General features: G+C 44.9%; 1 protein-coding gene across 1 annotated transcript in view; it reads left to right on the forward strand.

Annotated features, from left to right (window-relative positions):
• Nucleotides 1-370: 370 nt before the first annotated feature.
• cadm2b (cell adhesion molecule 2b) overlaps nucleotides 371-24,852 on the forward strand; it is a gene marked incomplete at both ends in the record, with an annotated part of 141,031 nt that continues 116,549 nt past the window's right edge. The window contains one exon of the mRNA XM_080844389.1: nucleotides 371-431. Coding sequence (XP_080700515.1) covers nucleotides 371-431 — 61 coding nt within the window. The remainder of the gene's footprint in view (nucleotides 432-24,852) is intronic.

Here is a 24,852-nt window from a genome sequence, read left to right on the forward strand (position 1 = left end):
TTGTGCTTTTTGCGTTTGCATGAGAGTTCCTTGGGTAATTTGTAGGCGCTTGCTATTGGCGAGGCGTCTTCATCTGTCAAACGGCGTAGGCGGGACCCCGCTGGCGGAGGCGCGCTAGAGGCAGGGAGGGCTGAAGTGGCACTTTCTCGATCTGTCGCGGAGAGCATCTCTTCCCAGCGCGGGTACGGTGACGGTATCGCTGCCTCCGGATCAGGCACTTGACAGGAGAGTTTCGAGGTCGTTGCCTCACACTCGGAGTCCATGTAATTCCCCCCACAGTCACAAACTTCATCAGCCCTACCTGGATAAATCTCCAGTCTCATCACAGAAAAGACGCAAGTCGGACGTGGCTGTGGAAGAGGACACGAATATGATCTTCAAACAGCACTTGTTCTTCATGCTTTACAGCGCATGTGGACTTGTCATTAAAGGTAGGAGCTCTCAGATTACCCCCGCATTTGCGGACTCTGGGCGTGGTACGGAGTCTTGGTGCAATAACTAGTGCAAGGACGCTATCCTTATTAAGTGGATGACTTCCGAAACATGCTTTCACGCAGGGCAGATCTGGTTGAGGCTGATAAAAGGATCCGGTTTGGGTTGCCTATGGACCATGACATCGCACTGTTCGGTAAAGAGAACACGTATACTTGCATCGAGCCAGTCAACATTATACTGGTGTGCAAGTTTGGGAGATAGACCACCCGAAAAGATGTGATAAATGCTTGCGCATTTTAACAACAAACTTTGGTGAATGCCCATTTATCATGCATAAGAATATCTGTTGACACGCTCGTTTTGTTGTTGCTGCTTGTACACTTGAGTCTATGGAAAATTCACCTAGGTTAAGCTAGTGTATTGAGACACATCTATAATAGCCTAAACTGAATGTCCAAAGAACAGGAATGCAACATTGTGTCCTTGTTATTCTGCAAAATTGCCTCGCCATAACTGTCTAGATAAGTCTTTAAGAGATTGATGGATTTGACAATAGATGTGTTACCCTGAATGTGAAATATAGAAGCAATTGTGCTTTCTGACATTAAGTACATAATTGTGCCAAGAATAGTGAATTCGGTAGTTAACTTAAACATTCTCAGTAGGGCTTGCGCTGCTCTGACCCAAACGTGGCATTTGCAGCAGTCTACATCTTGGGGTCGTCGTCGCCCAAGATTTTCTATATCCGTCATCCTAGGTGCTTCTTCTGTTTATAGCTGATTTCTTGTAAAGGCAGCGTCTAGCCCAAGTGCATCAATTATCTAATATACCTATAATAGTAGGCTACCACATTCATCTTCTTTCCGTGATTTTTGCCTGAAGAATGCAGTATCGTAACTGTTTCAATGCAGCCCCAAGCTTTGTTGTTATAATGCAGTGCACGAACATACATTAGGTCAGGAAAGAGAACACGTTTGAAGGGAGAGGTGAGGTGAGGGAGAGGTGCTTGCTTGCTAGGCTACTTTTACAAAGCCAAATGACACACCCATGTAGCCAACGCCCATGACCGCTCTCCGCTGGCGAGGTTACTGACCACCAATCCATCATTAATCATTACGGTTTAGAAGAATGTGGGAAAAATAAATAAATAAAAGTTCTTACATAAATAATTCAACTTCTCCATCGTCACTGAGAAGACATTGATTCTGTTTTGTTGTTATATAAAGAATGACTTTGCCGATGCCCTTGACATGGGATGTTTTTCTACAAAAGTTTGGATGATTCTCGGTTTCGTTCTTTGTATGCTTTCTCGATGTGCTGTTAAAACTTGATTATAAAAGACAGATTGAGCTGGTATCTTTCTACATTCTGCCCGGTCTGAGCGTTCCCTCTATTGGTCTGAATATAATTCTGATGCATTTTTAAGACTCTTCGGTCCATTCCTTGGCATACACTGTAATAAATACAGTCTGTTAATCCAGTCCACTTCCAGTTAATAATAGCAGCCAACACCTATCCGTCAGCCCACACAAACACTAGACACAGATGCAAATATATACAGACACATAATTTATCACACAGGGAGATGCACACACACACACACACACACACACACACACACACACACACACACACACACACACACACACACACACACACACACACACACACACACACACACACACACACACACACACACACACACACACACACACATCCAGAAACAGAGTCTCTCCCTCATGCACGCACATAAACAAACACAACTACACACAGACTCACAGAGAGATTGTCAGCCTCTATCTGTGGCATGGCTTCACTATACGGATTTTGTAATGATACATGATAGCCTTGATTTTGCATCCAATGAATGAAATAATGTATTTCTTGTAAATAAAGCACCTGCGGCATCAAATTGGCTGGACTTTGGCAGGCGCCTCTTTCTCTCCCTCCCTCCCTCCCTCTCTGTCTATCCTTCTGTGCTTACCTCTTCATGCTTTTTTAATGTGCGTGTGTGTTGGCAATGTGCTATCCTCCTTCCTGATGTCTCTCTACCTCAAATACTCCCACCTTTGCTGGAAAAGAACAGTGCTGATCTCGATGGTTTCCTAACGGCGTTGCGTGGGTACTTACTCGAGGGAGAGGGCCGGCTGGTCAGAGATCTCTCCCCAACCATCGCCTTCTCACTTATTCCCCGCATCTCCCAGGCAGGCCCCAGGTCCCGTGGGCACCCCCCCCCCCCCCCCCACATCCCCCCGCGCGTCCCATTCACCTCAGCCGCTGATTCGAGAAAAGAGACAACCTTTCCACATCAGGGGGTTGGGGGGCCTGTGAGGGTCCCGAGCAACCACTCCATAAATTGGACCCGCGGGGACAGGCAACTCTAAACCTGTCACGCTGCCTTTGTTTGCACAGGAAGGGCTGTGGGTGAACGTGTGCCAGGATCCATTTGTTGTCAAATTGCGTTGCGACGGAGGGGGTGGTGGTTGGTGGTGTTGATGGTGGTGTTTGGGGGGGGGGGGGGGGAGTGGAGAGCAGGTTGTGTTTTGCATGTTGTATCAACAGACCAATGTCTTTCCCCCCCTGCACCACACACACATCCTCCCCCATCACCGGTTCTCCGTCCCTCTCTCTCCTGTCGGTTCTGGCCGAGGGTGAAGCTTAGCCCCGCGGAACGCTTTTAAGCCGCAGAGCTTGGACACACTGGAGCTGCCGGCACCGCTGTATACCGCCGCATATCATTAATCCCGCAGCAGGGACGGACGGCTGAGCCCAGAACTGATCCTGCTCCCTGCCTCCCCCCACACACACACACACACACAGCTTTATCGCCTTTGGAGTTGGTGGCAGGCTGTTCTGTGATCAGGCGAGCTGGTCTGCCAGGGCGCAAGCACACAGCAAGAGCGTGGAGGGACTGTGGAGGTGGGAGATGGTAGTGGGTGCAGGTAGGGCTTTGTTTCCCTGCTGCTCATTCGGTTGATTTTTTTTCTTCCCTGTAACAGCAGGGGTGCTGGGCTTCCGGCTCTCTCTCCCCAAAAAAATCCCTGAATATTTCTCCCATATTCCTATGATGTGGTCATCATTTTGTTATCTTCGCATTAGACCGATTGGGTGGGGATTGTTGCATGCTGATGTGCTTTTCTTTCTGGAGGGGCAATCAGCATGAACTTGCATTGATGTGTGCGCGATCCTGAGGAGAAAGAGAGAGAGAGAGAGAGAGAGAGAGAGAGAGAGAGAGAGAGAGAGAGAGACCGACAGACAGAGACAGAGCTTTTGTCCTTTGTTTGTCTGTTGTCCTTGGATCTGTGATGTGCCTCACGTCTAGTGCCGAAACCTTTCTGAAGTCTTGGCAGTACCAACCGACACTTCACTGCTGTCAGCATGGAGTGCTCAAAGCAGCGAAAAAAGTCGCACTGCTTCGCCTTTCCTTCCGGAAACTTTGGAAGTTTCTCCAGCTTCCTCCTGGCATCGATTGAGGCTGTGCTGAACTAATTCAGGTGCATGGGCAATTAAAAGTCTATGATTATGAAAGACCCCCTTAATGAAAGGACATATAACGTTCGCCGTAGGAGATTAAAACAAGTGAACTGATAAACGTTTTTTTTTGTGACACAGTCAGTTAATAAGATCACCTACCTCTGGGCAAGCAGACACAGTAATTAGATTCTGTTTGGAGCCTGTGGATGTTGAAAAAGAATGTGCGGAGAGATAAAGAGTGCTCTGTGATTTTTTTTCTGAAGCAAAATATAAAAAATTGCTAAAATGGAGATAAATGAGGGGGAAAAAAGAATTGGCAATCAAAGTGGGCTTAGACGTTCAGTTATCCTCACCTCTTTTTCTGATTTCTGCTTCCTGCTATCTCAGACTTAAGGTTTCATAGTTAGCCAGCCCCGCACTTCAAAAGCCCCATGTAGAGAAGCAATTGTCAGGTGATTTTCTGTTGTTTTGTTAATTAAAAAAAAATTATTAAGATGCAGGTAGATGTAGAGAGGCAGAGAGAGTTTAGATTCTATGCAAACAGAAAATCAACACATCACATCAATTACATGTCAATTAATTAATCCTAAACGTTAACTATTTGTCAGAGGCCTGCACACAAACCCAAAAACATGACCTTGTTCATTATCTTACTTTGCCTTGACAAAAACATCAACAATAACCCCAACCATGAATAGCCCCTGCCCCATAACCATAACCATAATCCGAACTCTACACCTTCTTGCATTCCTCACTGTTAAATGAGTATGGTTAAATTGGTAGATGGTATGTGGCAAAGGAAGTAGTCCATCTGGGTTTCTGATAATGGGATTTAGAATGAACGTCTACTCTCTGGAGTCGGTGTAATATGGCAGTGAAAGGAAACTAGCTCACATTGACTCATCTTGTATGTTAACTCGTTATGTTGATATAACCGTATGACCACACCATCTCAAAACATCTGAAATATTTAAGTCAGTTCCATGTTATGCTACGTGATACTATACCCTTGAGATGTCTGAGTGCTGGCATCACCTTGAGGGGCAATCCAGCGTAGCTCGACTCTGAAAACAAGACCTCCCTTTTCCTGGCAAACAACACAGGGCCTCTCAATCCCTGGATGAGCCGTTAAGAAATAAATAAATAAAAATATCAAGCAAGAGAAATGCACCTCAGTCGACAACAGCCTACTTCAGACCTACAGCATGCCGATGCTCTAAAGCACTCGTTAAAACAAGCCTTTTGAGACCAGCCTGGCCATGAACCACCTGCAGCCGTTAAATTGAACAGTGAATCCTTGGGCTCAGGAGACTTTCTCACAAGGTGATCTCAGAATCTCAGAAAGTTTAGGGTTGCCTGCAACAAGCCTAGCAACCCAGTCTGCCTGATTTCTGAGATATATGAGAGATGGATCTCTGTGAGGTGAAAAGCAGAGGAAAAAATCATTAAAAATAATAACATTTCTTTTTTCATGTTCAAAATTGTTTCGATGGCAGTCAAAAACAGAAACGACAGGGTCGCTAAGACAGCGTGCCATAAAAAAAAAGCTTTGTTGGCAGAACAAAACAGGATGCGAAATGAATGTGTTTTCTGAGATGTGTTAGAGTCTCTAAATTTACCACCTCGCAGAGATAATTGGCTGCAACGTCTCTTGTTTCTCTAAGTTCATCACGACAGGCACCTCACTTTACCATAAGCAACAGGTGTGAAACAAAAAACAAACCTACACATACACACCAACGAACCCCAGAGAAAACAGAGGAAACGAAGGAAGAAAGCAGCTTCAATTGCGTGATACAGGAGTATAAGGGACATTAAACAGTTGCGTAATGGGTAACTTAGATTTTAATTGAGAGAGAAACGAAATGTAAATCCTCTTCTGAATCTTGTGGCCTCCTCTACTCTGTAACGTGCCCCCACTTTTTTATCTCGTTTGACTGGTTAGCAGAAGCAGCGGGAAGACTTTCCAGTCACCAAGGGGGGTTTGGGTAACGGAGAGAGAGGCCGAGACAGTGGCCGAGGCCAAGGCAAAGACACAGATACACTGAGAAAATGAAATGGAAAAGAGGCGAACTGTAAGAGTAGATACTGGGTTGTTTTGGTTTACTGTATGTCATTTTTTTTTCTCTCCCTCTCTCCTCTCGTTCAGTCTCTGCTGAATTCAATATGCGGGCCAGAGTGGAGCTGAAAGTTCATTTCATGGCCGTCCGCAGACCTGACCTTTAAACAGTCTTCCTTGGCCCCTCATCTCTGCTTAAGCAGGGAGAGAGGCTGTCTGTGGACGGGACACAGACAATGAATCTCATTTATTTCATGGATAGCCTCTCCTTTTCCCTCTCTCCCCCTTCTCTGGCTCTATCCTCTCATCTACCTTTCTGTTTCTCCTCTTCTGTATCTATACATCATAGTTTTTCTTTCATCCACTCTGTATACCCGTCTCACTATCTATCTATCTATTTTATTTCCTCTCCCCCTCTCTTTCACTTGATATCATTTTCTTACCCTCCATTCAACTCATCTCTCTCTCTCTCTCTATTTCTCTTTCCATCACACACTCCTCTCTCTGTCTTTCTCTCTCTCTTTCTGTCTTTGCCGTCTCCAAGCAGTTAATAAAGAGCCAGACTCCATGTGCATCTCTTGTGTTATCTTTTATGATGTTCGATATTGCACTGCTTCAGCTCCTGTTCTTCTGTGCATTGCCTGGGCATCTCTCGGCTCTTCACCTTGTCATTTGCTCACGCTTCTCCATTCAGAGCAGTCTCTATAGACGGGCTGATATTGAATCGGGCAGCTACTTCTGAAACATGTCATCCTCGCTGGCCGACGAAGCTTGCAGGGAAACTGCACTCTGGCCGGGACACGTGAGTAGCAGTCGCCCTCCATCCGCTACGAACAGCTTTTTGGAAAAATGTCCGCAAGGACAAAAGGAATGACTGATGAGACAAACGATTTGGTGTCACCGCATTTGTCAATTACAGAAGAGGTGGGCAAGTGGAGGCAACCTCAGCATCAGATGAAGGGGGGAGAGGAGGAAGAAAAGGAAAAAAGGTGGAGGAAATGAAAAAGGGGGGAAAAAAACTGAAAAAAACCACACCGTCGCGTGGCGATGCGTTTCAATGATGTTTGTGTGGAAACATAATGGGAGCAGATAACGCGGGGTCTCAAATTGAAAGTGTAATCAAAGATTAAACACGCGGAGGCGAGGGCCGTTTAATATCCAGCTCGTATTACGCCGATACGGGGGGACAGAGGAGTAAAATAATTGATTTCTGTCCTTAATTCACTCGGTGAGACAATTTAATCTAATCAGGGGGAGAGGGGGCCCACGGCTAAGAGTGCAGCATGTGGCCGTGTCGCCAGGCCACCGCACTGGAGAGCGAGAGCGAGAGCACAGAGGCAGGACAAGAAGGACAGAGGGAGAGAGAGAGAGAGAGTCAACAAAGAGGCACAATTGGAAGGAGAGGGAGAGAGAGAGGGGTAAATATAGTTAGAGACGGAGAGGCTGTTTGAGGCCTCCCCTCTCGGTCACTTCCTGTGTTTGTACACGTGGCCGTACACCCCCAGGGACAAGTGCTATTGGTCTAGTGCACTGTAGGCTATGTGTGTGCTTTGTCTGTGCCTGTTTCTCATGTGAAAATCCAATATTGATGTAATAATACCTGGTGTGTGTGTCTGTGTGTGTGTGTGTGTGTTTGTGTGTGTGTGAGATGTTATGTCCCTATGAGGATTGAGTCTTTGTCAGGGACTAGTGCTTAGTTTTACATTAATCGCACACCACAATATGAACATGTGGGTGTAGTTCCCATAAGCTCAATTTGTACACCATGCTATGTGTCTGTGTTGTACATACGTGGATGCCACAGAGCCTGCATCACTTGCGTCCCCAGGAACATATCCTCTGGTGCTCCTATTTACAAAGTTATGGGTGTATCACATGCAGTCCACGGCAGGACTGTGAATTCACTGCCAAGAGATGTGCTCGGCACAGACCCAGCAGACCACAACACAGCCACAATACACCAACCCCCCTCACACCCAACCCCGTCCCCCCAGGGAGCTGGTCTACATGTGGCTCTAATAGGAAGAAGAGAGGGAAAAAACTAAATGAGCAGACACAGAAGCAAGAGACAAACTTAACGTGATGCATGTTTATGGCCTTTATTGATTTGATCTTTTCTGAGGTTCCCCCAGGCTTCCGGAGGAGGGTGTGTGTGCAGACAGTGTGAAGGCGGGCAGATTTGTGAGGGAAGGTGGGGTGACGGTGCTTCTGGTGATGGTGGAGCGGGAGGGGGTGGTGGTGGGGGGGATGGGAGAGACTGAGGGAGGATGTGGAGAGGGGCAATGTGGGTTGGGGAGAGGGGGAGGAGGGGGATGGGGGGGGATGAAAGCGTTGAAACTCTATGTCCTCATAAAGACGGATCAGCACTTCGAACGGGAGCTGCATACCGATTGTAAGGGATGGCAAAGCTTGCAGCCAGAGAGCAAGCTTTACTGCAAAAAAAGTCCTCAAAGCTGCTAAGCTGGGAGAGAAAGGGAGAGAGAGAGAGGGAGAAAGAGTGTGAGAGAGAGAGAGAGGGAGAAAGAGTGTGAAGTGTGTGTGTGAGAGAGAGACACACACAGAGATGTGGGAGTTGGAAGGATGTAGGCTTTACTTTTAAAAAAAGGAGGTAATTGCAAAGCTGTGAATACATGGAGGAATGAAGAGAGCAATTCTGTCTGAAAGAGAGAAAAAGAGAGCGAGAGAGTTAGAGAGAGAGAGAGACAGAGTTAGAGAGAGAGAAAGAGAGAGAGTGAGTGGGTGGCTGGGGAGAGGGATATATATTAAGCCACAAAAAGGCAGATGAAGAATTCTGTTGTTTGTTGTCATAAAGGGACTATTAATTAATTATACCTGCACGCTTCATTCAGCCCTTTCCAGCCTCTCCCAGTGACCCTTGTAAGGACATAGTGAGCAGCACACTGGCACAGTTGCTGTTTTTTTTTGCAGTCAGCCTTCAAACACAGTCAGTCTTGATGGAGCACCAGCCTGATGGACAGGTAAGGGAACTGGCACATCCTTCTGAAGTCACCATGGCATCTACGTATATGTGTGCATGTTTATTCCACTGAGTTGGTTACAAAAAGAACAGGTTCCTTTCCAATAATACATCAGCACGGCCAACACCAGTGAAAAAGTTGAAATGAAACAGCTTCATCAGAGGGTGAGTGTGTGTGTGTGTGTGTGTGTGGGAAGTATGTACGTTCGTATAATTATGTGAATGCACAATGCTCTTCCTAGTCTAGTGGCCACCACGCCAGGTGCCAGACGTTTTTTTCTCCCTCTCATTTCCTCTCAGCATCGTGGCTCTGACCAGCGAGCCCTGCTCAGCCTCAGGCTATATCACCCAGCGTTGTTGTCAGCGGCGTAATGTTTGGGCCACGCGGCATTAATGATAGAAAATGGCCCTGTCTCAGCGTGCGGCCCCCGCGGTCTAATGAAGCCCCGGCGCACGTAGCTGGCCGCCGCCAGCCCCGGTTCCACCGTACCGCGCACCGAAATAATTACGCATTTAATCTGGGGCGCGATGATGCCCACGTGGGCAAGGGCACGGCCGTGCTTTTTGCCAAGTGACCTGCGCCACTGGAACAGTTGGGTTTCCCAGATAATGACCACTTTATTTCACACACTCACTCCGGCTCTACCTCTCTTTTACTCTTCATCCCGCTCTCTCTCTCTCTCCCTCCCCCCCCCCCCCCCACCTCTCTCTGCATCACCTCTGGGCAACCTTCCTCTTCATTTTTCATTCTTCCTGTTTGATATATATTGTAGCCCCAGGGAAGAGGAAATGAGAGAGAATGGTCCTGTAAATGCTACGCAGGTGTGGCACACATGACAAAGTGAAAGGGTTGTTTGATTTTTTTTCTTTTTTTAAGGAAAGAAACTCTTTTACGTTCTTTTTTTTTTCGTCTTGTGAGCTGAACCGTACACTTTTAATACACAGAATCCTTCATTCTCTAGCCAATTAATAGAGTGAACAGCCTGTGCAACAACAGCCATTTGTGTGTTTGTGTATTTGTGTGTGTGTGTGTGTGTGTGTGTGTGTGTGTGTGTGTGTGTGTGTGTGTGTGTGTGTGTGCGTGTGTGTTTGTGTATTTGTGTGTGTGTGTGTGTGTGTGTGTGTGTGTGTGTGTGTGTGTGTGTGTGTGTGTGTGCTTTAGCGCTGTTGTCCAACAGGCAGTGGAAGTAATGAGCGAAGGGAAAGGAAATGGCAGAAACGTGATTGAAGGAAACGCTGGGCAGTAATCGGCGGCAGAGGCAAGAAACCATGGTAACGCCAGCGGTTCAGAACCTGTCGGGAGACAGCTTTGGAGGGAAGGAGCATTATGGTCATAAACCGCCGTAAATGATACGTCTGGTTTGCCGGGCTGGTCAAGGTTCAATGAGGGGTGCAGACACAGTGGCTGAGTTGTAAGTCTCTCTCTCTCTCTCTCTCTCTCTCTCTCTCTCCACTTGCAACTGATTCCTTCCCTGTCTTCTTCTTCTTCCCCTTGCTCTCGGGCCGACAGGGAGAGACGAGGTAATTAGTAGCACCGCTGTGGAAGGATTGGGGAGATTGCTACGGCTGCGGTTGTGTACTGGTTTGGAATAGTGGGGGCAGCACAGAGAGGCTCTTTAAAATGAGCTTCTCAGCTTTGGGGTTGCAGCTTTGTGCGAGGTGGCTTCACCGGCTTCACCGTGTGCTATTATGGAGTTTGCCATTCCTGTGTGCAGAGGTGCTCCTTTTTATGCTAGGGTGAGTCGTAGGAATGTTGAAGATTCATCTGTCTGTCCGTTTGTGTGTCTCTGTGTATTTTTGTCCGTCAGTCTGTCTGCCTCTCTGCCTAACTCTCTTCGTAACATATACACAAACACTTGCAGATATAGACAATAAAGGAAGGTTAATGATGATAGGTCTTCTGTTGTTATGATCTTGTGGTGGTGCTTTCTTTTTAGCTGTAAAAGTGCCTTGTCTCTGCCTCGTAAACTCATGTACACACACACACACACACACACGCCTGAAGTCACAGTCGTCGTGTCGTGGGACACAGATCTCCTGATCCAGCTGAGATCCCAGTCTTGTTCAGCATGTATGTCTAGGTTTCACATGCAATGAGCAGAACATGACCAAGCAATCAGGTATCTGAACTGAGATGGTCCATTTGGATCATTGCGTTGGTTCTTTGACAAATCACACCACTGTTCCAGAGACCTAATGCCATAAGCCCCCCCCCCCCCGACACACACACACACATACATACACACACACACACACACACACACACACACACATATCTGCCCTCACACACACTTGTAGTGTTCTGGGACCCAGATCTTCTGATCAAGCATCTAGCATACTTTTACATACAATTAGCTCAAACATGGTCAACTTATCTAAGTTAGTAAGATATTAATTAAGTATCTGAACTGAGGTGGTCAGTACGTTCTTGGAGTCTGAGCTCAAGTCATGGCTGTACCAGCTTTGTTTCTGTCTGTATATTTAATTGAAGATGTGCAATGGGCGAGTAGACCAAAATGGAAGGCTTTGGAGCCTGACACATTTTACTACAAACTTTATAATTAATGTTCTCACTGTCTAACCCAATTAATTTGTTTAAACATCAGTTCACATCTCCAAGAATGCAAATGATTAAAGTCACTACAGGCCATCAAAAAGTAAATGTATCCTTCTTTTTCATCAAAGTAGGCAGTTTTCAGATCAATTGAGGCCTAATAGATAATACCATTCCTAATTAATGAGAGCATATAATTTGACTTTTAAAAATATGCCATCTCATAATTTGGTACTTTTCAAAGACACAGGCAGACGTGCTTGATTGGGGAAATGAAGTTGTACCTAGATTTAATTTATTCTGTCTGGTATAGTTCCTTTTTCTGGAAACTGACTAAAAGCCATCAGGTATCAGTTCCCTCACGCCACAGTTCAGAAGCTGGACAGATCTGGTCACCTTCACTGCTCTCTAAAAGGGTTTAAGTATTGTTTTCGACTCTTTAATTTTACATTTGCAAAAGTTCTGTAACAACACATTTTCGCAGGACTGTTTGCGGAGAGTCCTGGGATTCAGAAGTGATGCGTTTGCCATTGCGCCACTACCCGTTTTTTTTTCTAGCTGGACAGCAAGGGCTACACTTTGTTTTATACATGACAGACAGCACGTTTTTAGTTGTCATTTTCAAATTTAAACAGTTTTTAGGGGACAGAGAATGCATCACTAGGTTAAATAAGCTTTTTTGAAGTGCTAATGAAACAATCACTCTTTGGGCATTTCACATATTCCCTCAGCAGATTTTGGTTAATTGGGTTTATATTTTGCAATGTTATTAGCTCCAATTGTTTCACTTGCCTTCAGCAAAATGTTCCATTGCCCTCTCTGGAGTTAGTGCTCTTGTATATGACGTGTGTGTGTGTGTGTGTGTGTGTGTGTGTGTGTGTGTGTGTGTGTGTGTGTGTGTGTGACAAAGTGTGTGCTTGTGAGTTGGTGTCAGAGAGTGAACATCCTATCAAGTCCTCAAGAGTATCTTAGCAGATTAGCCGAAAAATGTACATCACTAACTGTGTTATCTGCTTGTTCCAACATCGTCTCGTTGTCTGCACAATTTCTCCCTCTAATTTCATGTCAACTTATCACGACGGCATAATGCCCCTGCAATGACATCATTACTTCAAAAGCCATCATGCAATCACAAAGTGTTTCATTACCCTGCCTCAGCCACAATGGACATCAAAGCCTTCACACTGTCACCAGCTACATGGAATACCAGTAAGCCCAGTGTGAGATGTGAGTGCTGTACAAACACAGCTCGACATCAAACAGGGACGCCTGCGTGTATATTTGTATGCTCTAAGTACTATCATTGTACCATATGACCGCGCCGCTTCTACGAGTACTTCTGCTTATCAGAAGGTAAGTTATTAAGCATGACATAAACACGCTTAATTGGGCCATCAGTCAAGGAAATTGGTTATGGATTATCCCCTAGTAATGGACCCTCGTTATGATTGATAGTGTATTTGGATACAGCCTAAGAGGGGGGTGGGTGTTCAACTGCTCCTGGATCAAAATGCGTGTCAATTTGAATGAAGCTTGCCCTCTGTTCCTCTGGAGGCATAGGAGAGCCCATCCCGTGTGTTTGTATACGACTGGAAAAGGTGTTGCGTTCTTTCCTGGTCATCAAACCTCAGTTTCTTTCTCGTTAGTTACCACTATTTATCGATTCGATTAGTTTATACATGTGTTTTAGAAATTTTGACTGCATTGCGAATAAGCCTCACGGCTCAAAAAGAAGACCTTTGTTTACTCATACTTGCATGGATAGTCCTTTTTATCCCACCTTGGCAAAGTGCTTGCAACACACCTACAAGCATGTGAAGCACAACCTGCGTTCTGGTTTTCTCCAGTCTGTTTGATATTTGTTATATAAATTGAATCTAGTGTGCAAGGTCATTTGTTTGTTTGTTTTCTTTTTCAGTTGGAACATTCAGATCTATCTCCCAACATGTTCTCCCGAATCCTCCTTAGGCAGGGGGAGAGAAGGGAGAGTGCCAACCTTCCTCCCCCTCTCTCTATCTCTCTTCATCCCTCTCTCTTTCTCTCTATCTATCTCTCTCTCTCGCTCTCTCCTGTATCAGACAGGGACAGCAGCAACAAAAGATCTGCCAAAGCTGCAGAGGTAATCTGCATAGAAAGGCGCTTTGCATCTGTGCAATGCCTAAGCAAGCACTTAGCCAAGCACCCAGGCTCTTTCTCTCTCTCCCTCTCTCTCTCTTCACTGGGCCCAGGCTTCAGGTCTGCATGCCTGAAGAGGATAATCTCCACAGGACGATGGAGGACGGGCCGAGGCGTCCTCTGACGCGCTCGAGAAGGAGATATCTCGATAGATGCTCCACAAGGAGAGGAGCAAAGTGGACTGAAATGTTTCGAATTTGGGGCTTCTCAAAATGGAGTACGGTTGTTAGAGTCATTCAATTCCCGTAGAAACAAGGGGAATAGGAGGTAGGCAAGCCTTAGTCTTCTGAAGTGAGAGAAGCTTCGACAGCTACCTCTGTCTTAGCACACCAGGAGTGTTAATATTGTCCCCAAGAGGAGGTTTGTGCATTTGACATTACAGGAATTCTGTAATCAGATATGCACTGCGGTTTGATGGCAGGTATGGAAAGCAATCTTTTTCTGTGAAAATTAAAAAAGTTCACATTGCTGATAAGTTGAAAGCGAAGTTAGTCAAAGAACTGCGATTGCACAAACTTGTAAAATATATAGACCGTTGCAAATACCAACATTTATATGCACAAACATGCACACAAACAAACACACCAATAACAATGTCAAATAAATCACAATACCCCACAACAAAGACACCGCAAAATCAAAATCAATCATACAAAGATGAAATACTACTACACAGATATGGCAGGAGAAAAAAGAGGAAAGAACATGTAGCTTGTTAGTTTCTTTCTCTTTTTCATTCTCACCATTTTGTTTGACTCTAATGTAGAGTTTTATCACTCTGGAAATACCCATACTGTAACTATCTCTGCTGCCACAGTTTCAGACTGCTTATCACGAAGACGGCTTCTTCTGCCTCGCCAGTCACTTATATCTCGGCTCCAATTTCACCAGGATTGGTGGGATTTGCCCATCCTTTGTCAAATGGGTTATTACCAGAGAGAGAGAGAGACAGTAGGCTGTAGTGTAAACCTCATGTCTGGCAGTGTTCCGCATATACGTGTCTCATTCTCTCCACCACATCTTAAAGTCACCATCGTAGTCAGATGAGCACATTAGTGAGGATGCTGCCTCTGCTTCCATGCACACAAAGGATTGTGCATGTTTTGTGTTAATCCAACACACTTGCAGTGTTCTCGAAGTGAATCGAGGGTGTAGTGTAATATAATGTTAAGCCAGCCAAAACACAAATGTTCGAGAATGGGGAAAATAAAAAGAGCACAATAAAAAGTCTGATTCCTTAAGCTTTACTTTCATCCAGTCCTGAGCCATTGTTTTAATATCTAATGCCTGTGTGTGCGCGAGAGTGGAAGTCTTTCCAGCCTCTTCTGCATTAGGGAGACGTTCACTGAGCTTAGGATCTGATCGCGGCCGTCCTTATATAATAATCCTTTTGCGAGGTGGCAATGGAAATCATTAATTCTAATTCTAAAGCTCTACCTGCCTCTGGCCAACAACCATTGTGTTAAATGTCTCCTTTTAAAAAAGCCTATCCACACAACTCCAAAATTAGGATAGTGTGATAACGAACACATTGGCATGCATGTCCATGATTAATTACAACGTCTCTGGATAATGCTATCTCACGCGCCATGTATAGACATCGACAAGTTAATTAATGGAAAATTAATCCCTCTTTTTGGACTCTTGCTAGCCCCGTTCTTGTGTAGCTCTGGGCAAAATGCTTCCCGTGGTGTGCTTTAGTGTGGAGCCAGCAGGGTCTGCCGATAATGCCACTGCCAGGGCGAAGCAGATGGGCAGGAGATGCCCAAAGAGTTCTCCCTTTCCAGCATCTGCCGGCCTGCCTTTGAAGATACATATAGGCCTCGGCGGCCTCTTGTGCAAAGCCCCCATATCGTGGCACCCATCGCTGGTAGTCGGTGGTGGGGGTCGGTTGCTTTGTATGAGCAGGCCCCCTGTGCTTGTGCTTCCTCTGGGGCCCAATCTCACGCCGTCTCAGGATGAAAGAGCGAAGCTGCCTCGATGCATTTACGGCCATTTGTTTATTTATTATTGTCGATTAAAGAGCATCCCTATTTTGGATAGTGTTGGTGGTGGGGATGGTGGTTGTTTGTGTCGGCTGCGGCTCCGTGCTCGGAGTGAGAACGTGGAAGCTAATAGGGCTGATCACCGTGATTTATATGGCAAATCAGCACGTACAGCTGATGTTTATCTGCTGGTGAAGTGCGAGTGCTTGAAGATGTATACTTGGGCTCACAAAGAGTGGCACCGTTGGACTAAAAGCTGCTGACGGTTTCTCTCTCCTCTCAGCACTGCCTGGTCTGGCTAGCTGGCTGCTGGAGTGTGAGACTCATTAAATGCTAGCCGAAGCACAGACACAGAAGCATTGTGCATTTTAGAGATGCAATTTTCAGGGGCCCCATTTTCTTTTTTGTAAAACGTTGTTTTTTCCCCCTCCAAAGCTGTCATCTTTAAACTGATGGTGAGCCCATCCTGTGTAGAGCGGAACTCTTTCCTTTTCAAGTGTGACCACTTAAACGTATGGAATGGAATGAACATTGAATACCAAAATATCTGAAAATCCACGGACCGAATCCTCTAACTAAAAGGATTACTTGGACTTTATATAATACCACACTACTCTAATATCTGTTAAATCCCATTTGTGAACGCTTTTGTCCAATCCAAATGTATCAGCATTCCGACGGTGTTCCATATCGGAAATGTATGCCAACAGATGGTGGACTAGCCATCTTTAGCTGTTCTTATCACCAAGGAGAATAGAGCTCTACTTTTGGCAAGCGGCGAAACTTTGGTATATGAACACGGAGGTTGTTCATGATGCTGCCTTGAAAAACAAGTTGCACTGTGGAGCCACCCTTCAGATTCCTAAAAGGAGGCACAGTATGGACGACTGTAAAAAATACACACACATACACACACACACACACACACACACACACACACACACACACACACACACACACACACACATACATACAAACACACACACATTCACATGAAAGGCAGAGCCTTTACATCCCTTTACCAAAGATGAGGTGAACAGCACATTTTGAAAGACACGTCTGCTGCAAGCAGTCAGTATGACACATTGACAGCAATGCTTTGTTGAAAAAAAAGTTACGTCATTAAGGATTCAGCAAGCTGTAAAGGTAAATAAATTAGCCCCAAGATCAACTTACTTTACTCTTTATCTCAGATGTTATTCATCTAGTATTCCCATATTGATTGTGAGCGGGAAAGAGCATATTGTGTTGCTCTATTTTCAACATTAGAATATGAGTACCGTCCTCAAAGCGGAGTCTGTTGGCAGATTCAGACAATTACCTCCTTGAATTACCTCATTCCAAAACATTTCCCTCTTTCTGTTAGTGTTCATTTTTGCTTAACCATATTCTGTTTGTCAAAATAAGCTGGCGACATTTAAATAAATAAGGGAATACAATTTCAGTGATTGAGACTGAATGGTCTTTAGTTCTCCTCTCTCTTATCATTTCCAACCGCCCACCACCATCATCTGAGGCTGTGCTTTAAAAAATTCCCACAAAGCTTGGCAACCCCCTCTAAGGTAGGCATATTTTTGGGGGCGCGACCATCTCATTCCAATTCTGCAGATAAAGACGTTCGGACCACGACCTCATTAGTGACCCAAACTTTCTGACCAATTCCATGTTAATCTCCAGTCCGCCCGTGACTCTGAAGCTTTGTATCTCCTGACTCGAATTTATTTCACGACCCCCATAAATAATTCAGTGTTTTGCATCGACTAACTGCCTTTGCGCTTAAGGCAGTAGACCTGAGACCTTGGCGCTCCTTGCATGTTAATACTGTCAGACAACCTGCACGTCTCCAAGTTAAGTCTAAAAGCAGCTGATTCCTTTGCCAGGTTTCCCCATTTGAAGAGCCTTCTTACCTCTGCACTAAAGACTGCCGTGCATTTGATTCACCCACTCACACAGACACACACACACACACACACGCTTGCATGTCCAGGCGAGGATTTACGCTCATTTTTTCCCCCAAAGTATTACCTCTCCTTGGCTCACCACTGAAAGGCTTGTCATTGGACCTTAGCTCTCTGTGTGTTGGCTGCTTCCACTGTGTCAGCGTGTTTTGCCTGGACAGAGCCTCGGGAGATTAGAGGCCTCACGGCAGGCCTGATGCTGCTACTGGCCGGTCCGGCCGGCCTCGGTGGTGTGGTGTGGTGTTTGGAGTGCCGTGGCTCCTTGTGTCCCCTGTGTCCCTGTCTGATCCCGGTGCCATCTGTCCTCCGGCCTCTCTCTCGGCCGTGGCCCTGTCTCTCCTTGCCCGCCATGACACGTGCTGTAATTACATGCTCCCTGTTTGAGGCTCACAAAAGGAGGCCACCTCTGATATATATCGGGGCGGTCAGGTAGTAGTCGGTCACAAGGTGGGGGGGCGGGGGTGTCACAAATAACAGCCTTCTGTCAGTCGTTTGGGCCGTGCTGTTTATGAAGCGCTTGTCAGATCTTTTTTCTGTTAGTGTCTGTGAGTCTTATTGTTGTGGCCAACCTTGGAGAGGGATCCTACAAAGGGGTAGACTTTGTCAAGCTCACGGGAATCGTTTTCCCTCGCTCACGGTAAAGCCTGCTTTGTCCTTCAAGCTTCTGCATGGATCTTACAGACTGAGAATGTGCTTAAGTTCAAGCACTCAACCTTGTGCCATTCACCACTTACAATAGTGAGTTTCATTCATTTATCAGGCGTCTTACAGCTGAGCTCTGCAAATGTTTAAAAGGCCACATCTTGTGGTAAAAGTTGCAAGTATTCTCTTCTGTCTATACCCCAAGCACAAGAGGTTGAACAGTAGACTCTCTGTGTGTGAATTATGCATTCAAAGCAGCCAGTTATACTCTTATTTGTTCACGAACGCATGTCTCACCAGCTCATTTGACTTGCAAATAGGGATTATCAACAAATTTAGCTCTAATAGCACTCGCGTGGTGCGAGAAGTTGTGCGGGCTGTGGATCTCGACAGCGTCCTCCGGAATCGAGTTAGGGGTGAGGGTGGGCACAGCACAGCACAGCCCCACCCCCCCTCCACCCCCTTACACCACCTCATCTCCCCTGTTCATTACCTGTCAATCTGATCCATGGCGCCTGGATTTGACAGGCATATTATGGGGCACCTCGCACACTTCCCTGACTCCAGTGTGCACTCTTCCAGAAACCCTTCAGCTGGGTGGCAAAGTGTGGTGTCAGTTCCCCTCCCCCGCCAACCACCCCCACATGCGTGCAGAGGATCACATTAATGTAGAGGATGAACTGTGACTCCTCCGACGAATCATAGGACTTGTCATCAGTAATTAGGCGGCAAAGTTTAAAAATAGTTGCAGAGGTCAGCCACCCCTTCTGTGCTGACAATAGGGGGTGGGGATTCATCTAATGAGAGGGGCTCGTTGGAGTGAACAGATGGAAAATGTGTGTCTGAGCATTAAAACGTTGTTTAATTAAAAGCTGCGGTTCAAAGTTTCACCGAGAACTTTGCTACAGAAGTAAACCAAACTTCTTGGAAAGCGCACACTTTGCTGGTGTGTCTGATTGTGAGTAGGTTGGTGGGGGCTACAGGTTATTAAAGAAAATAGTTTGCAACATGGTATGCAAGAAATACAGTGTCTAGCGTGCAAAAGTAAACAGTGCATTTCTGACAGTCCTCCAAGATGTTGTAAGGGTTTGTTGTGATGACTGAATTTGCTGTGAGAAATTGTGGTTGAAATTGCAGTGATTTTGAGTTAAATAAAATCAATCGCAAACAATGCAGAGATCCAACGAGTTACCGTTTTTTTTCTGCTGAAATATTGTCGTGATAAGACAAAATTACAGCCCAGAATTGCAACTGTTTGAAATACTTGAATTTGTGTAAATTGGTGAAAATGATCACAAGATCAAAATCTTGGAGGGACTGTTCTGTGGGCCTTTTACACAAAATGCCTGAAAAGTGTGCATCTAAACACATAACAAATAAGATCAAGTTAGCGTGAAGTACGATCGTGTTTCAAAGTTTCAACAGTTTGCATTAGCAGATGTTTCGGATCTGTATTTGCAACTTACAGCGAGGCCGATGTTTTTGATCTGTATTTGACAGAGGACAGATGTAGGTTATTTGTCACAAAACATTGGCTTTCAGTCTAGAACAATCTCTTTGTAAATTACAAATTAAAAAGTGTAACTTTCGACACGGTTTCGCCCTATTATGTCTGTCCAGGCCTGCATCACTGTAAACCATACCAATCTGACTCTAGAAAATGTTGGCCCCCTTGCAAATCTGAAATGCCCTCTCACTCATTACACCCTGCAGCCAATCATGGTGCACATACAGAAGCACTGGAGTGATTCTTAATACAAATCTGACACACATTAAGTAGCCCCAAATGCTAGTTTCCTAGCCATCCAAAGGCTGTGGTGGAAGTCATCTTTTGCAGCTAAACATCTTGCCTTTGACAGAGAGAAACGTATCTATAACCTCGAGTTGATAAGCAAGAATAGCTTTCTGCTGCTTCCAGAAAGAAAAGATAGAACAAATAGTGAGAACTTTCCTTTCAGTGGGTCCTGTTCATATTAAGTAAGTATGAAAACTGTATTTGACACTATGTGTGACTGTGCCATTTAAAATAAACCATTCGTTTGTAGCCTTTGGTGAGCTTGAGAGAGCCTTACAGTACCTGCTATAAACACTTATAATTTTTGTAAGAAACTCTGTGGCAGTAATCAATGCTCTTAAGCATCACTTTACGACTCATTGTTTTATTGCAGAACAGAAATAATATTGAGAATGCCAGGATAAAGCAGGATGTTTTTTCAATAGTTTTAAGCCACAAGCTTCTATGATTTTTTCACAAACTGTATTGTTCTTGAGAGATGCTAAGTGAGAGGAAGGTGAGAAAAAGACTGAGAGAGAGAGAGAGAGATAGAGAGAGGGAGAGGGAGAGGGAGAGGGGGAGGAAGGGAGTCTTGTATTCTCGTATGCCCTGGTGAAAAGCTGTTTCTCTGTCTTCTACCCACAGCTTGTAACCCACATAACCCACGTCAGTGCCTCCCTCTCCTCATTGGTGTCTGGGGAGCTTGTTTTTTTTCTCATTTGATCTGTTGGAAACGCTGTAGTCATAAGCTCGGAGGATAAGATATGGCAAGCCCCCTTATAGTGTGACCTGTGCCTTGCAGTCACGCATGGAGGTGGTGTTTTCCTTGTCTCCCTGCAGTATAATGACAGGTAAAACAGCGGATGTGTGAAATGTAAATCGGCGAAACATTCTAATTGTAATCCTGTGGGTGTTAACTGTTCGTCAGTGAGTGTATATGGCGTTGCGGGTTACTCTGTGGTCAATTAAGCTTGCTATTGTTGACAGCACGTTATACTCTGAACTGAGCAAATATTGTACGAAATATGACTTTCTGTTTTTCTTTTCAGTGTTACAGTCAATGTTGAAAGTTAAGGGTATGTGAAATGCCTGGAACAGAAGTTTTCGCACGATAGCTTGATCGATTTCATAGAAATGTTAAATGTACCTCTCCCACCTGTACCTCTGTTTTTTCTTACATGTGATATTTTGAGAAACTAATTTTGTAACATTTGCCTGACCCACTAATATTGATTATCAATTCAAAACTAATGGTGTACCAAGCGTGAGCTGTTTTTAGATGTGCTTTATCAATAAATTTGACTTGATTTGACTTGATAGCACGAGCTAGATAAATAAGGAACCTTCTAATCCCACCAACATCCCTTCCACATCCTCTCACATCCAAAACCAAACCATAAATGAAATATAGCACATCTGATGAGAATACAAATCGACCATCATGCTCTATTTACCTGGTAGCTGCCTCTGGAACGTGTGAAGAGGACATATAGTAGTTTCAGATCCCTTGAGAGGTTCTATAAAGCGCACAGAATCCATCAGTAACTGCATGCATATGGGCATTTCTTTTTTCCAGTATTACTTCTGTGTGTGTGGTCAGGGCTGGATTAAGAACACAAAGGGACCTAGGGATACCCCTAATCAAAAGGTCCCCTCAAAATGATCACGCAATATGTACCAGTGGCAACTTGGCTACACCGGGCTATGTCAACTGTGAGCAACTCGATAAGATGATGCTAACTACATTGTTACAAACACTTGTAATCCTGTTAATGTTCAGTACGCTACAATATTAAACACTGTGTGTAGGTGTGATTGATTAGTAAACAATTTATTGTAGTCCGTGTGGGACTGTTGTGTGGCCACCCAGCATGCCTTATTGTTGGACTGTTTGGAATTACTCATTACCGTTCAGTTATGTATCCCTTTTGTGTCCAGTAATAGTGTATGTTAAATGTCCAATGTTAGTGTGTGTGAAGGTTAGCTTTGCTGTCTGTGTCATGTGCAATTGAATGCTATAGTTTAGCCCCACTTCTGTTAGCATTTTATGTCCGCCGTCATAGTGTCGGTGTAAAGTAAGAGCTGCCTCTCGTCCTCCCTGTTCTGTGTGTGTTCGAGTGGCCAATAAAGTGGCACTCCTGGGGTCGTATGGTGTATAGGGCACGGGAGCTGCATTAAAACTGGGATCTCTGTCTCGCTGTGCATTCTTCCTGCTGCCTAGCATGCAACAAGGCAACATGACGATACAACTAAAATCAAATGATAGAGCTCCTCATATTACATAAAACACCCACACATATTAGCACAGTAGCAGGTTATTCCATGACAACTCAGCCACACACATTTTTAATTACAAGATGAGAGAAATGGCGCGATCAGCCTAACATGTGTCTAATTTATTGATACATAGTTCGAGCAGGCCTACTTTTAATTAAACAGGTGCTGATTGTCTGATTGTCGGACAGTAGGTAGGATAACTCATTTTTCTAGTCTGAGAGAATTCTACTGACATGCAGTTTGGATGCTACCTGACATCTTAGAAATCAGATTTTTAAATCTGTACGCGTTTCATGGTATCATTTAGTCATTTAGCAGATCGGTCACTTTTCCTAAGAACTGTACGCTACAGAGACGCGGCCGAATCGACTTCCTCTGTCGACCTGGCACCCTGCCAGCCTGTGGCCCCTGGGATTTAAAACCCCATCTTGGCCCGTTGTAATCCGGCCCTGTGTGCGGTACTGCTTCAAGGATCTCACAACTAACAGATATTTTAAGCAGAAAATTAATTATTATGAACAAATAAGTGCTTAAATAACTAACCATAACGCTTAATATTAAACTATGTTTGTATATGGGTCATGGATGTGAAGTGTAACATGCAATTCAGCCTATTAGTTTTAAACGAACCATGCACTTTAGCATTTAGCACCACTTAATGGGGGGTGGGGGGTACTTATAGAGTACTTATAGAGTTACTTAACAATAGCTGGAATGAATAAGTCACAGAGCAAAGAGGTAAACTCACAAACTCACAAACAAAATATAATTAGCAACTGAAGTTTGAAGTAACAATTCATTTGTGGAAACAAATGACAACATTTTTGAAACATTTAAATGGAGAATAATTTGTGTTTGTGTCTCGACTGAATTCAAGCCCATTTAAGTCTTATGAAACTTTACCTTGTTTGGGGATTAACAGGGCGTTTCAACCAGTTTCACACTTACACTATAAATATTTAGTGCTTACTATCTAGATAAGGTTTGTCAATCCTACTGTTAAATGTTATTGTCTGCATGATAAACGATGCTCATCATAAGTAATGAACTTGGAGCGCCACTTGCTGTTGTTGCACAGTGTGCCCCATACGAGCAGAGGTGGGCGGACATACACGAGGAACCAGTCTCTGGTGCAAAACAGTGTATATTCTCCGCAAAGTGAAATGGTGTTTAACCAAGCGCTAATGGCACGCGCCGGGCTGTGACGGAGCTGGCTTGTGTGTGCGCTCCCTGCAGGGAATTCACGGCCACCTGATTTGTATTCAGCGTTGCATCGGCCTGCGCTTTGATCAGAATAGAAGGTCTACAGAGTGTTTCTTTATTATAACTTTCTCATTTATGCGGCCACTCAATTAGCTGAGCTGGCCTGTTTTCTGGACGCAGTTTGAAAGTCAAAGCAGAGTGCATGCCTTGGTGGTGTACTTCTTAGCTGAAGTGTTGTTGTCTTGGATGGCACATTTGTACGCTGACATTGGAGATAGTGGTATGCATACAGGAAAGGGATGGTCGTGTTGGTTGACCTTCCCTGACAGTCATTTCATTGATATGTAGCATTTGGTCCGGTGTTTTAGTGTTGTTATTTTACCTTCCCATAAAACTCCTTTCATTTTTTTTTCCTCAGGCATCAATCAATCTGAAATGTTGACTGGTTTTCATAACTGATACAACTCCAGTGTCCTTGGCAGTGCAGTCGTAATCCAGCCCATAGAAAATGCTCTCGGGCTGTAATGGTCTTGTAGTTTTCAAAAGGGGTGTTTTAAGGCAACGATCGAAACAACTGGCTTTGTTTTCTTTCTCTCCTTTTGTCTTCCGTACTGTATTTGTACTAATGGAAGACATGTCCACATGACCTTCCTGAGGAGGTAGGAGATCTGTTTTTTTATTGATTTATTTTTCACTTTCAAAATTACCTGCTATTTCGCCCCTAAACTTTTATTTTATCGATCCAATGGTTGCAGTCTCCTCCATCACATGTTCACGTGCGTGCAGGAATGCACATGCCCATGGACAGGTGTTTGCATAATCACATAGCTCCATGTCACATCGCCTGCATGCGATACGGCTATCCCGGACTCCGCACTTAATTTGAATTTAATGCCCCCAGAAACCAAATTTATCACCTGCTAAGGTCCCAAGGCTCAGCAGGAGATGGGCCCAGGCAGATGTTTCTCTTCACGGACCAGCTGACCTTTCAAACCGGCTGGAGGCCCAGGGCTACAACCTTGTCCATCACGCAGTCTGTCACCCCAAGATCCCGAGCGGTTTATTTAGCCAGACAGGAGTAAGGCCAAAGCAAACCTTCAAGGCAGTCGACAGCACTCAATAGTTCCAGTGAACGACCCATCAAGCCGAACAGGTTTGTAATGATCGGGACACCAGGGGTGCAGGACATTGGGGTCTGCTCAGGGACGTCTCGGGTTTTAACCGTTTCATTCTGTTGGTGTCAGAAGTGGAGTACAGTTTTGCCACTCACCTGTCACCAGCTCTGAATAAAAAGCTCCAGTTCTCTGAAAGGAAATGGGTCTCCATCTTAGGGTTAAAA

This window comes from Sprattus sprattus (genome assembly GCF_963457725.1).
Source record: "Sprattus sprattus genome assembly, chromosome: 9".
Classification (NCBI taxonomy): Eukaryota; Metazoa; Chordata; class Actinopteri; order Clupeiformes; family Clupeidae; genus Sprattus; species Sprattus sprattus.